Below are 14,945 nucleotides of genomic sequence, written 5' to 3'. Positions count from 1 at the left end.
TTCCCAATCCGGAGGGAAGAACAGGAGTCTGGGAGGGATTTCCTGCGGAGAGAAAGAGTGATCGGGGCGGCAGGAGGAGGAGGAGGAGGAGGAGGAGGCGGGTGGGGGGCAGAGAAAAGGAGGCGGCGTCGGCGGTGACTTTACAGAAGAGTTCCCAGGCGCCCTCTGCAAACTGACTAGACTAGTCAATTTCAACCGGGGTCGACGGTGCCCCTGGGAAACAGAAGAATGCGAGATCGGGAAAGGGGGGCACGGACGGCGACGGGGTGGCGAGCCTGAGTTCTCGGGTTCCCTAGACTTTTGCTTGCGCGCACACACACAAACACAGGCGCGCGCGCGAGCTCCCAGGCACACGCACGCGCGCTCACACACACACACCCCTCGCTCCCTCCGGCACCACAAAGTCCTCCGAGCCCGGGAACTGAGAGGAGATCAAAAGCATTTATTTTTGCGCGCAAGTGCGCGCTTCGGAAGCGGAGAGAGGTCAGCCAGCTCGCCCGCCCGCCCGCCCGCCCCTTGGCTTTTGCTTTGGCCAAGCTTTGCTCGGCGGTGGAAGGAGATTGCAGAAGAGCAGCCAGCCGGTGTGTCACACACACACACACACACACACACACACACACACAAAAGAGTGCGCGCCTTTGGGCTTTGCAACTTGGTGCGCCGGGCAGTGCGAGGATCTCTTTGGCCGATGAGGTGAGTTGGGCGAAAGAAAGAATTTGCTGGGTTTTTTTGGGGGGGGGGGCGGACCAAGGTGGCGGCGGCGGCGGAATAGGAGTAGTAGGGGAGCGGCAGGACCAGGGGAAAGGAATCGCACTCTTGCTTTGCTGCCAACACAAAGGTTTATTCCTCTCCCCCCCCCCCCGCCTCCCCTTTATTCTCCTTATTTGGTAACTCCTCGGTGCCTTGTGTTGTAGATTGCAAACTCTCGACTCGGCTGTGTCCAAAACTAAAGCTCCGCTCCGTCCCGCTCAGCCTTGAGATCTGTAGAAATCAATGGCTTGTTAATTGTTCTGGTTTTTTTTAAAACAACTTATATACAGTACTCGATTACCAGGGCATTGTATGGCAAAACGCGCTGATAAAACACGAGTTGCTTCCCTTGGTTTGTAAAGTCCCCTTTCTAAAACTGTTCCAAGGTTTGAGATGCATTCATATAGATTCATATACATTCATATAGATTCCAGCCGCTCCGCTCCTGAAGATTAGATTACTGTTCTCCCTTCTCCTTCCATCCCCTCTCCCCAAACTGATTTCCTTGTAACTCGCTTTCTTTGCAGCCATTGGGCACAATTAATGAGGGTTTTTTATTTAAAAAAAAATCTACCCGCGGTTTCTCACTGGAGAGGGAGAAATGTTGCCAGTCTTCAGGTTTTAGGAGATTACGTCTCTCCTCTCTCTGCTGTGTGTACATTCATTGCATGAAAAATGATACATCTGAAATGTTTGCTGCTGCGATTCAAAGGTTGCCTCCAACCTCCTCAGTAACCTTTGCTCTTGGCTTTTCTTTCCTGCTGCGGGAGTGTTTCTCTTGCCTTCCCCCTACAGGGCTGGTATTTTTAATAACTGTTGTTCAGCATCTTTAGTCTCCCTCTTACATAATGATCCCGCTCTTCTGCCCCCTCCTCTTCCCTATTCTGCCCCCTCCCCAGTTGTTTGAGGAAGGAATGTTTCAGATATTGAGAGTTCCTCCGCAGGTAGAGTCCTGAACTGTAAGATTAGATTTCTCGGCTAGGAAGGATGTTTACCATTACTTTGTACTCCAGACCACATTCCAATGGGGTGGAGACACTATCCTGTGTCAGGGCAACACCGTACATGTCCAGATTCAGATAAAGGTGGGAAGGTGTGCCAGATTAAACCCTCCCCTGGAGTTCATTCCTGGTGCCTAGATGCAATAGGAGCAATCGAAATCTAAATTGTGTGCGTCTTGTGCTGTCTGCTGACCTTAGTATTGCAGAGTTCATGGTGTTTATGGATGTGATCCAAAACTCATCAAGTTCAGTCTCTGCGCCGAGGTAGGATCTTTCGGACATACAACAGACACAGGAGAGAGTGTTATTTTATTGCACCTGTATTATATAATAGGACAGGGAAAGAGAGCAGGAGGATTGGACAGAAATGCCACCAAAGGTCTGCAGGACGATGAAGGATAATCGGTTTTGCTACTGACCCTAAACTTTCGTGGAAAACATTGCATTTGAAAAAGCAAGACAGGATGTGCTGGATGGAAAATCCTCTTGGTGGACACTTGCAACTCTCACCTGATCTCAGTGGGTGGCTACGTGCCAGAGGCCAAGCCTGCCTATCAGTTGCACCCTCTAACATGGAAGATCTGACCCTTAACCCAGATGTATGGGGCAGGCTGTAATTACTTAGTGATGGGGAAATTCATTCTGTGCATGCATCAGGGCACTCTGCTATTATGTCACGTGTTTGAAGGCTGATTCCCCTGGGCTGAGCAATGCCTCAAATTAATTCCTTCCCAGCTGGGTGGGAAGGGGTGTCTATGGAGCCCAGGTTGTTGTTGTTGTTTATATGTATGTTTATTATTTAAAACATTTGGGGGGGACAGTTACGACTCTCATTGTAGAATTTGAGCGGATGGGCTCTTCTGTTCATTCTGCAGAAACTTTTCCAGGAGGAAATGTTTAATCCACCATATCCAATCCCACAGCTCCAGTTTTGGTAATTAACAAACCTCTCATACCACAAGGGGTTGTTATTAAATTAACCCAGTGTTATCTGTTCTGACTGGCAACTCAAGACCTTCTTTCACATTACCTACTGACTAATCTTTTATCCCGGAGATACTGTGGATTGAACCTGGTGCATGTGCGCTGCAGTCCCTCCCCTGCTGAACGCTCTTTTTTCTATACATATATTTTTAGGGGTTTTTTATTAATATAACATAAAAAATGCAAACAAACAAAAAACATAACCAAAGTTAAAAAAAGAAGAAGAGAACTTCTCTAGACCAGAAATGGAAGAGACTTAAAGTGCTCATTGTGGTAGAAGAATATGTGGACTCTTGACTATTGCAGAACTTTACATTACCACACTTCCAACATTTTCTTATCTCTCAGCACACTCCCTTTGCCAGTCAAATCTCCTTACTTCTCTCAGTCTTCACCCTGCTTTCTGAACACCCCCCAGTGCAGTATTCGCTCATCTCCTTTCAAAGTCTAGATTGCTAGTCTGAAGAACTAGCAACACATCTCAGGTGTTCCTTTTCAGTTATCAGTGAGGTAGCATCCAACTAGCCAATGAGTAAGCTAGGTCTCTTAAAACTTTTCAGACCCAGGACCCCTTTCTTAACCTTTAACCATATATTTGCATGGTGATAGTGCTCAGGCTGTGGTCCACTTGTGAGTCTTGACTGTTGAAGATCAGTTGTGAAAACTGTTGACAAACATTAATGAAGTTATGATCCTACATGAAGCATGGCGAAGGTGGAGGGACTCCTTGCTCTCTCTAAATGGCACCCTTTCTCCTAAACCATCCTAATCTAGAGTTTATCTTTAAGCATGGCCCAGCCATTTCCTTATGGTGATTTTCCACTTCTCTGCACTGTAACATCTAGCACTAAACACCATATAATTCCACTCTACTTTGTGGAGAACTTGCTTGCTACTGTCAGATGCCTTCTTTGTTAGAGACTGGGTAATGCTCCGTTTGACAGTTTAATGCATCTTTGATCAAGCTCAGACATAATTTTATATTCATGTTCTCCCACCTCACCCCAGTCATTATATCATATGTGCATCTGAATGCGCATCCTTTGTTACCCAGTCCTATAAATTTATCTCCACATTAATTCACGTATGTGTCTTTTGACTGCCTGAGAGGGGCCGCTCTGTGATCAGTTTCAAGTTGTGACAGGGGGTTCTTGGATTTTCACATATCGGTTGTGAGACAAGTACTTCAGCTCTATTGATGTAGCCACCACCATACCTTTTGGGTCATGGATTTGCTTTAAAATTCAAATTCCAGTGGGTTGTTGTTTTTTGTGGCAGTGTGGAATTCCTCTTAAATATTCTTTTCTTCCTCTTTACTCCCTTCCTGAGTCAAGGTCACTCAGATATTCACTGGGCAGGAGGTCAATTTTATTCCCATCCCAAGACCATTTGAAGATTCAAATCTTTCTATTGTGCCAGATTAACATTTGAAAGGGCCAACCCAGCTATTCTGCCGGTTTGTCCTTCAGATGCTGTGAGGATGAGGTGGCAGGGATTATACCTTTTTATCACTTCTGCATTGGCAATTGAGGCAACAACTTCTGCCTCAGAGCAAAGGTTGTAAACAGCTGAGGATTCTCAGGGTTGTCAGAACTTGAAGGAAATGGGGATTTGTGTGGTGATGGAAAGTAGAGAGTGTTAAGTTACCGCTACTAATGGGGATTAGTCATTGTTGACTTCAAGCACTTTATTTGTCCACATCCACCAAGCTCTTCACCTTTCAGTTTATTCTTCCCAAATGAAGAGGAGATGGCCTCAGGAAACAGCAGAAGAGGCAGGTTAGGTATGCAGGAAACAGTGCTGCCAGTTGAGCTGTTTTCAGTATTAGGCCTTGTTTCAAAACCAGCAGGTGCCCCCCCTTCTTAAATATACTGTAGGATGCTGTTTCTCCTTTCTTCCACTGTGGCTGTGACTGTTCCTAGTTCATCAAGCTTGGTAAGCAACTCCTCACAAACCCCAGTCAATTCCAGATAGAAAAGGACTGTCAAGGGATGCGCCTTCATTCAGAATGTTGCTGATTCACAGAACAAATTCCAGAGCTGCACCGCATTCCTACTTTTTTTTTTTAATAAAAAAAGCAGCATTGTTTTAGAAATCCCCTAGATATCCACAACCTTTTTCAGTTTTCCTCCACCCTTTGCTCCCTGATGCTTCTGGGCTCAGGGGAAGCGACCCAGGAGAGTTATGTAAGAACTTCTAGTGTAGATATCATCGCGCTCCAATATCCTCTCAGAGGGGTTGAGATAAATAGGCCAAGCGCTCAAACTAAGTTATTGCTCAGAGTAGGCCTGTTGAAATTAATGGGCTTCTTCATTTCAATACACTGAAGACAACCCTCTATTGTTCATTTTTTTGTTTTACTTTTTAAAATGTTTCATACAACTTTCCCACAGAACTCAAAGTGGTTTGCACGAAAAATAAAGAAGGCAAGGCATGTAAACAAAAGCAAATAATTATAAATCACAATAAATGTATATATGAGTGCCTCCACGAAATTTAAATCCTTGACCAAATAGGAAGATCTTACTGTAGATGTGGTGAACCTCTGGCCCTCCAGATGTTGCTAAGACTCAAGCTCCCCTGAACTTCAACCAGTATGGGCAAGAGCGAGGGATGATGAGAGTTGTAGTCCAGTAGCACCTGGGGAGCACTTGGTCCCCGTTTTACAGTCTTTTTGGGAAGGCAGCAATGTTGGAACCATCTTACCCGCTTCTGAGTAAAGGTTTCAAAGTTTGGGGGCCACTGTTGAAAAAGCCCAATCCTTGACCACTGCTAAATAGTGACCTCTGGCCACTGTTACATAGAAAGAATGGATAACGCTGCCTTCTCCCAGGTATGTCATAGATATTTCATAGAATCATAGAGTTGGAAGGGGCAGGAGAATCATCTAGTCCAACTCTCTGCAATGCAAGAATATGCAGCTGTCTCTTATGGGGATCCAACCTGCAACCTTGACTTTATCAGCACCAGGTTCTAACCAACTGAGCTATCCAGCTTCTGACTGAGTCTTCATTGGCAAGTGGGCTTCTGTGGGGACAGATGGATCTATATCCATCTAGCTATCACATTTGTATCCTGATCTTCCCTCTAAGGAACTCAGGATGGTGTTTTCAAAGGGTTGGCTTTAAACCAGGAAACACATAATGTAGGAAATTGGTATGTTAAAAAGGGCTAGAAAAGTCGGTGTGGATTTTTGCCCTTTCAGGGTCCAGAAGCCTATGATGAGTTGCCATTATGGCAGGACTACTAAATTGATATCCAAGTTCTCTGGCAAGGACCACCTTGGTAGATCTTATTTTGAGCCAGGTTTCACTAAAGTTTAGCCACGGAGTCTGTTTTCAACCCTGAAATATGTGAAGTCGTAATTAGATTAGTGCCTCTGAGCATATACAGAGTACCTTCTGCTTCACAATGAGTAATTCCTATTAGTTCCCATGCATGTGGAAACAAGGGGGGTAGGATTGCCAGACAGGCTTCAACAGCTCCACCTGGTCACTCAAAAACCCCCAACCCAATCAAGCCCTGCATCATTGCGAAGAAGGATTAACTTGGCAAATCTTGTTGGGTTTTCACTTTCCCACCATGGGCACGGCTGCTCTGACACTCTGAAACTCATTCATTACTTGAATCAGCCTGGGAATGACCATATGCTAGTTAACATGCTTTAATCTGCCTGAAATCCTGATGCAACTGGAGTGTTATTTCTGGAGACTGTATTTGTGTCTATCAGTTCTAAAGAAGGGTCCTTTTTTCTGCTGTATCAATCCTGTAGTTCTATATGGTGTATTACAGGGTCCTTGCCCATGCCAGGTTTTTTGCAGACCTCTGTTCTCATGTAACTTCTGCATGATCCAGGTAGTAAACAGAGGACTAGATCACTCATGAATGCACATCACTCAAGAAGGACTCTACTCAATTAGACCAGAGATCTCTCTAGCTCAGCATTCTGTTTCCAGCCCTGGCTAACCAGATTCTTCCAGGAAACCCATAAGCAGGAGATGATGGCAAGAGTCCTCCCCCATTGTTTCCCATCTGCACTTGGTATTTAGGGATATATTGCCTCTGAACATGGAGATTCTACTTAGTTATCATGGCTAAGCAACTGATGGACCTATCCTCCTTGAATGTGTCTAGTTCTCTTTTTACTTGCTGCCTTATCACCTGACGACTCAGTACTTCCCATAGTTTTTCCTTCCTGAGTGGAAATGCTGCAGGGTGGCAGACAGGAAAATGGCTGGAGGGCAATGGGTTAAGCTCAGAGAGAGAGAGAGAGAGAGAGAGACTTCTCCCATGGCCTTTCTTCACTTTCAACCAGAGCCTTTCAGAGCTGCTTTTTGGTGTTGATGGTGATGGAAACCACTGCAAAACTTCTACCAGCTTGATCTCAGGAGTCTGGACATCGGTAGCATCAAGACTAGATTACTGCAAAGCAGTCCATATGTGACTTCCCTTATAGTTGCTCCAGAACTTGTTGTTAGCACAGAATGATGCAGCATGGTTGCTTTTAGGATTGAGATCCTGCCAGCATAGTACTGTACATATTTGCTTAAAGATCCGCAGTGGCTGCTGATTTGCTACTGAGCCAAGTTCAGTGTTTTTTTCTATTAGTATATGAAGCCCTTAACAGCTTGGAACCCGTTTGTTTGAGGGATTGCCTTGTCCCACGTGTGCCTGTCTGACCTCTCTCATTCTGCGCAACGTGGGCTTTTATAAGTGCTGTTTGTTCTGCATTTCCAAGAAGTTCATCTTTTCAGTGTGGCAGCACACCTATGCTTTGGGACTCCCTTGCCTAATAACATTTGGCAGCCATCCTCATTAAGCTGATTCAAAACTTTAATTTCAGCAAGCCTATCTGGACAGAAAATTTCTTGTTCTCAAATTCTCCTGATTTTATTTGCATACTATTATACAAATACTAGTAGAATGCTGATTATTTCACTGATTCAGATCGCTTAGAGATTTTGTGGATTAAGTGGCTTATAACACTGTCACTGAAGCAGGTATAAATAACTGCTGCTGTCAGGTATTAGATGGATCTAGGTACCAGGAATGCAAAAGCACAAATACCTTTGATTTTATTTGTTGCTTAAAGAAGTCAGTTAGTGCCTGTTTGTCTTGTGTGGACAAACTTTGCTGCTGAAATCTGCTACATTTCTAGATCTGAAGAGTCCCTTTAGGATGTACTTGCTAGGTATGGGATACCAAGGTGGTGGTCTTCGAGACGTTTAGGACTATTACTCCAGGTCCCATCACCCCAAACCAGCATGACCAGTGGTCAGGGATGATGGTAGTCCACAGCTGCTGGAGAGCACCACAATGGCTGTCCCTCACCCAGATGAAGGTATCAGAGCAGACATTTCTGTAGTATGCACACTGCTGCCTAATTGCAAGCAGCAAGAAGCAGGATGTTAAGATGGTGGCTGGGAAGTTGCCCTAAATTAGAAGGGAGAGGCGCTTTGTGCATTAGTACATGCAGTTATGCATTAGATTTGAATGGGCACATTCAGAAGGGCTGAAACTGCATTATAAGAGCATCACTCAGAATATAAATTTAGCATCCCAGTAGGTGCAGTGGTGATGCACACACAGGGGTGCCAACTTGAATAAAGTATTTTGGGGAGGGGGCAATGGCATCAACTGGGGGGGGGGCGCACACACCATTTGAATGGCAGTGCCCATTAACTGGGTGTGGAGGAGGCTCACATACTTTATTAGGGAGGTGAAGGAACCTTGGCCCCAGGAGCACACATGCACAACACGGTTTTGATCACCTTGGGTAAGCAGGAGGGGTGATCTTCTGAAAGGGGTGCTCTCTATGATTATGAAGGCTCCCTGCACAATTTTGAAGTGGGATGGGGGCAGAGCTACTGCGCTTCTTCCCATGCAACCCCTCCCATCATGTTTTAACACAGCAATACAACACCCAAAGAGGACTAGTAAGTTTTTTGGATTCTGAGCATCGCCTCAAAGCCAGATCCACTTTTTGGTAGAAATAGCTCGGTGTGAACGCTGCCTGTTCAAACTGGGACGTTGGTTGAGTCTTTAGAGCAGCCTTGTACTGTTTGGCAACAAGGGAGATGAGTGTGTGTTGAATGTTCTACATGTTGAACACTTGATAAGTGTGGTTACTGACCTCCATCTCTACCTTTATGATTCCATCTTGATTGCTCTACCTTAAGGCAACCTGTTTATCTGAGGATCTCCCAGTGTTGTGCAAACAACCAGTTCAAGCCCTCCCTAGCTTTAAGGGAGGTTGTGTGGGGGAGCGATATAAAATATAATCTACTCAAGATAAAAATAAAGTCAGCTGCGAGGTGAGGTTGTGTAATTCTTCCCAAGATGCTGTGCCCTAGAAATATGGTGCAATATCACAATGATCAGAGTAATTTAGCTGCTGAAACGGATTAGTGAGGGCCATGATGATGGATTGCCTGCCACCCAAAACCTTTCATTCTATAGCAGAGAATTGACCCCCATTGTAAGAGAATCTTCCCCTGGGCTTCCTTTGGCGCTGTGCTCCGGGCTGTAGTAAATATGTCAGAAATGTACCCAGTTGATCTAATACATTTGCATTTATTGTAATAACTCTTGGATAGAAATTGTGTGTGCGTGTTTTCCTCATCTTCCACATTCTGCAGAGATTACAGCTGCACATTTTCAGAATATAAAAAGGGTAACTTGAAACTATCTTTGCTTGCCAGAGCAGTGTCCTGTGGTATCCGACATATCTCAAAACGTGTGTCATGTTCAATCATGGTGGGTGTGTTTACCACTGAATGTTACTTGCAGAACCCAAGGGGCAGCAGAATTCTGAGGCTGGTGGGGCAGATGAGACTGTTCACTCACTAGTCCCATTGCTCTGTCCTTCAGTGGCAACTGCTTAGGCACCCCACTCTAACCTGGGGTGTTTATATTTGTTTGGGTATTAAAGGACAGTTGGGTGGGAGCAGCCATTGTGCATCAGACAAATTCCACCAAGCCCGACATCCTATGCAGCTCTTGATGTTATATATATATATATTTTTATAAATATTTATTAAAGTTTTTGAATACAAATAGACAAATAATAAACAATCTTACTTCCAACATAACATAGTTTCATCAATTCTTTGAACTCCCTCACGTCTCCCGCTCCCATTTACATCGTAAAAGGTTTTTTCAAGCAAATTATCAACTTGTTTACAATCTTATATCCACTCATTTAAATATAATCTAGCAATTCTCCAAAAAATTTATGTTTTCTTTAATCTCACTTATCATCAAATTCAAATCTAGTTTAGTGGTGGCCAATTTTTTATAATCTAGCATCCTTCTTAACATTCAACCAAGTTACAATATTTTTGTAAATACATCTTAAATTTCTTCCAATCTTCTTCAATCCTCTCTTCTCCCAGGTCTCGGATTCTGCCAGTCATCTCGGCCAGTTGCATATAGTCCATCAGCTGCATCTGCCACTCTTCCAGTGTGGGTAGATCTTGAGTTTTCCAGTTTTTAGCAATGAGTATCCTTGCTGCCGTTGTTGCATACATAAAAAATGTTCGATCCTTCTTTAACACCTTCTGGCCGACAATACCCAGGAGGAAGGCCTCTGGTTTCTTAGTGAAGGTATACTTAAATACCTTTTTCAGTTCATTATATATCATTTCCCAGAAGGCCTTCACCTTAGGGCATGTCCACCAGAGGTGAAAGAATGTTCCTTCATTTTCTTTACATTTCCAACATTTATTATCAGACGCAGCTCTTGATGTTATAGAGCTGGAGTAAGGACTGGATGCTATTTCCTGTGTACCAGTTCAAGGTCTATGTAGATGATCTGATTTCTCTCCTTGCATTAAACCTCCAGGGACTTCCAGGTATTGCCCGATTCTCAGCTCCCACCAGTCCTAGCCAGCACGGTTGATGGAAGTTGTAGTCCTTCAACATCACGGGCAGGGGTTGGGGTGTGCAGGCTCCCCATCTCTGTACAAAACATATGCGAAAGTGGCCACCATGCTGTATTTTAATAATAAGCAAGTGATCTAATGAACGTGCATGGCTGCTGTCACACCACTGATGAGCGAATATCTTGGACAGCTCTTGCAGAATTTGGAACATTGAGACCAATTAGTTTTAAGAGGGGAAGGTTCTAGGATCTCATAGCAGTAACAGGGCAGAATATTTTTTTTAAAAACCCGAAGGCATGTGTGGTGCCTCTGCTAAAGTCTTTGAAGATACAGGAGAACTAGTGCTGCGTGTAATGTTTGGAGGATTAGATTTCCGAGCACAGTTGACACCACTCCTGGTTCCTCTCCTTTATCCTCATTGAATCTTCTATGTACTTGTTTCACGAAGCCCAGCTTTCCATCTTGTCTCCGATCTTGGATTTTTCTTTTTCTTAGTAGTTAGTCAGAGTAGCAGCGAAAGTGTGTGCATGCGTACGCACACACAGCACACACATATGAACAGAAAATAAGCAAATTGGAATTCAGGATTTGGTTGGGCACAACATTCCAAAGAGTCAACAGCCTTTTTGAAAACAAATTCTGTCCTTCATCTTCACAGGTATCTGAACAACTGCTCAAGTGTTGGCTGCAAACAATTCGGATCTGCAGACCTGAAGCCTCGAAGGATACCTCTTACCTGTGATGGGCCTGGTATTCATCTAGGAAGAACTGGAGATTGCTTGGGACACCCCGGGCTTAGTGAAATATAGCCCCCTGGGTTGCCTGGACCTTTTAACAAACAATTAATTTCTCATTCCTGACGTCTACAAACAGCTGGGATCCAGTCCCTAAGCGCTGAATTACCATCCATTTAATTGACTGAATATTCTTTAACAAGGCCTCATCTCCTCTCCATTCCCTTGTAAAGGAGTGCAACTCCCGGTAGCATTTATCATCATTAACAGAGACTTTTTTATGTACTGTGGGATTTCTGAATATATTTCATTTGTTTGGCTTGCTCCCCCGCCCCCCACTTCTCTGGTGGAGTTTATCTTGACTAGTTATCGCACACACACGCACACACGGAGCACTCCGATGGCTTCATAAATCAGAGGAGCAGCAGCCCTTATTCATGATGGGGCGAGAGCAGGAGCTGATCCAGGCTGTGAAAAACGGGGATGTACCTGGTGTGCAGAAATTGGTGGCAAAGGTCAAGGCATCCAAAAGCAGTGAGTATCTCCCTATGTCTTATTTCAGCATTCTCCCATGATTGGTCAGCACCCACCAGTGAGATCATAAGAGTCTTGTGACTGTTGGCAAAGAGCTTTTGGTTACTGCAACAAAAGGGATATGCAGTGGCTGGTGGTTGCTTCCAGGCCAAAGGTTGAAAGTAGCAGGCCAGTCTACAATGGGCGAACAGAACCTCTGGAGCATGGGCCACATGTAGACCACCAGTCATCAGATGCTGGATCTCTGTAGCCCATGCATGCCCTCTCTCCCTTCTTGCTGTGATGTGCTGAGAAAGAGACTTCATTTTTTGGGTGTTGCATCATAGAAACCCAGCAAGCTGGCCATGGAGAAAAGAGAGCAGTCTCTTTCTCTGTGGGCAGCTAGTTGCGTTTCCATGCTACAAACTGAGAACAGTCCCTTTCTCAGCACACAGCATGGAGAGCCAATGTTCATAGAAGCAATGTTCATAGAAGAAGAGATCCCTCTTTCTGCCAGGGCAGCTCACTTAGCTCCTGTGCTGGGTCCTGAGAATTCTGGATTCTGGCTAATCTGAACCACCTCTCTCCACCCCTCCCATGGGAATGCAGACATCCAGTGGAACAAAGCTTCCCTGCCCCTGACCTAGAACAAAATACGCCTTCATGCATTACATGAGGCATAGGTACAAGGTGTCTTTACACAAGTGGAAGCCTGTATACTTGTTGACATGTGCAGCTCAGCTATTGTATCCCTAGATTGTACACTCATTGAAGGTACCATGTGAAGACCCCTAATCAGAACGTTCAATGTGTGGGTTCCATGAATGCTATGTCTTAACACAACCGCAGGAGGCAACTGTTGCAGGAGCGGGGAACATTTCTTGCACTAATTTTATATAAATCCATAGGAGGAGGAACCATAAAATACAGCATGGGCAGGATCTGAGTGTAGAAGTGCTGGGGGTGTGGCTCCAGTTGCTATTGCAGTGGGGTGTGTGGACTGTGAGTTGCACTCGGCTCATGTTGCTTCTGATAGCTAATCTGCAATAAAAGGAGACCTTGTCATCATGGTTGGCCTTGTTTCCGCAACACTTTGCTTTTCTTGGTCCCAACTACTTCCCAAGTGTCAGAAAGCTCAAGTGGTGCAGGAGCTGTGAGCAGACAGGATTCCACAACAATGACGAAGGATACTTTTTTTTTTTTTAAGGAAAATTAAAATAGATGCAGTGAGATATCCTTCATGGTGAAGTGTATTCAGGTTGCAATTACTGTGGAAATTGTTGGGTTTTCTGTTTGGAGGAATGGATTAAGATAAGAGTCACCCCCTTCACAGGCGAGAGCAGCCTTTCTCAACCTTGCATCCCTAGAACTTGTTGGACTACAACTCCCATCATTCCTAGCCAGCATGGCCAGTGGTTATTGATGATGGGAGTTGTGGTTCAAGAACGTCTGGGGACCCAAGATTGAGAAAGACTGGGTTAGAGCTTGTGGATGGAAAGTCATTGACCTAACACAGGTGTCTCCTAAACCCACTGAAATTAATGGGCTTGAGTGACTCAGGCACTGCTGGATTGGCGCCAGAAACTTTTTACTTGCCGTAATATTGCATAACAATGGCCGGCAAAGCCACTTACCTTGAAACCGGCACATTAAACAAGTCCTGCTTCTCTAACCTGTTTGGTTCTGCCATCCTCTGTTGTGTATCCTCCTAAAGCAGGAGTGGAGAACTTGTGGACCTGTAAATGTTGCTGGGCTGAAACTTCCATCATCCTTGACAATTGGCTAGGCTGGCTGAGGCTTTTGGGAGATGGAGCCCAATAGCATCTAGAGGACCACAGGTTCCCCAGCCTTGTTCTAAAGAATAGCAGTGTAAGTACAGTTGTAGCAGTCTGAATCCTTTGTACACCTGTGGAATATTCCATCTTTCAGCTCCCAGGGAGAGGTCTGTTCAGGGCATGGCTGACCTCCAGGGAGCAGTAGGAACCTCAACCTGTGACCAACTCTATGGGTGCTGGTGGGAGGGTAGCAGCCACCCAACCCCAGTGAACCATAATCCCCAGATTCAGTAACTCAGGTTTTAGCAATTCTCAGGAAAGAAGAATTTGGGGAAAGTGAGTGTAGGTCTTCCTTATATCACTCTGTATTGGTGATATGGTGGCTCATTCTCCCTTTGCCTGCCATCTTGGATGTGCAAAATTTTATCAATCAGGAAACATTAGGAGTGTTGGAATCTGCCTGCTACTATTCCTTGCTCTACAGCCCAGGTCCAGGGCTTCATTTGACCCAGTCGGAGCTCTACCTTCTCTCTCCTTCAAAAACTTTGAGTGGCAACCCCCATTTAAAATGGGGGCCCTGTGTTGCTAGTTGCCTTTCCCTGTTGTGGATGGAAGGTTTGGAGACTTGGTTTTCTTTAGTCCTTTCAGTGTTATACTTAGGTGGCTGAGTCTGGGGTTGAGTCTTGTGGACCACTGTTCAAAACAAACCATGTTTGTTTGTTTGTTTGTTTAATCAAAAGAAACAATTTGGTAAGAGTAAGAGCAGCTTGGGTTCATGCATTCATTAATAGGAAACAGTAACTGGACTGAGGATTAAAAAAGGAAAAAACCAGGAGGAGATAAAAGCTCCTGGGTCAAGGGCTGCAAAGCTTCTTCTGATTGAGAAAAGGATGTAAGGAATTTCCCTGGTGCTGGGCTTAAAGAACAGATGCTTTGGGTACCCAAAAGCTACATCTGGGGGACATTCTCAAGGCTCTGACACAAGAAGCCGGATTACATAGAAGGATACCAGTGAGGGCTAAGGCGCTGCTCAGTGGTTTTGTGGTCGATATAAGGGATTTGGGTGAGAATTTAAAAATAATCTGCCAGGAAAGAGATTGGGGCATGGGGCTGTGGGTGGCGAGAGTCTGCTAAGACGAACGTGCCAGCGAACCTTCCCAGAAGAATTTCTTTACACCTGTTTTGAAGAGGCTGGGAATAAAGGGGTGAAAAGACTTGTTCCAGTTTTGTCTTCCATGACATAATGCTAGGGGTCGCGCCGTCCTTTTTGGGCCAGTGGGCACCTTTGAACTTTTGAAAAAGCAC

General features: G+C 44.9%; 1 protein-coding gene across 4 annotated transcripts in view; it reads left to right on the top strand.

Annotated features, from left to right (window-relative positions):
* The first annotated feature begins 602 nt into the window (after positions 1-602).
* CASKIN2 (CASK interacting protein 2) overlaps positions 603-14,945 on the top strand; it is a 105,594-nt gene continuing 91,251 nt past the window's right edge. For all 4 annotated transcript variants that reach the window (XM_081850671.1, XM_081850670.1, XM_081850669.1 and 1 more), the window contains exons 1-2: positions 603-693; positions 11,277-11,886. In XM_081850671.1, coding sequence (XP_081706797.1) covers positions 11,790-11,886 — 97 coding nt within the window. In that variant the 5' untranslated portion in view covers positions 603-693; positions 11,277-11,789. The remainder of the gene's footprint in view (positions 694-11,276; positions 11,887-14,945) is intronic.

The sequence above is a fragment of the Podarcis erhardii genome (assembly GCF_964252035.2).
Source record: "Podarcis erhardii genome assembly, chromosome: 2".
Classification (NCBI taxonomy): Eukaryota; Metazoa; Chordata; class Lepidosauria; order Squamata; family Lacertidae; genus Podarcis; species Podarcis erhardii.
Note: the sequence above shows the minus strand (reverse complement) of the source record. Positions and strands in the feature narration are given on the sequence as shown.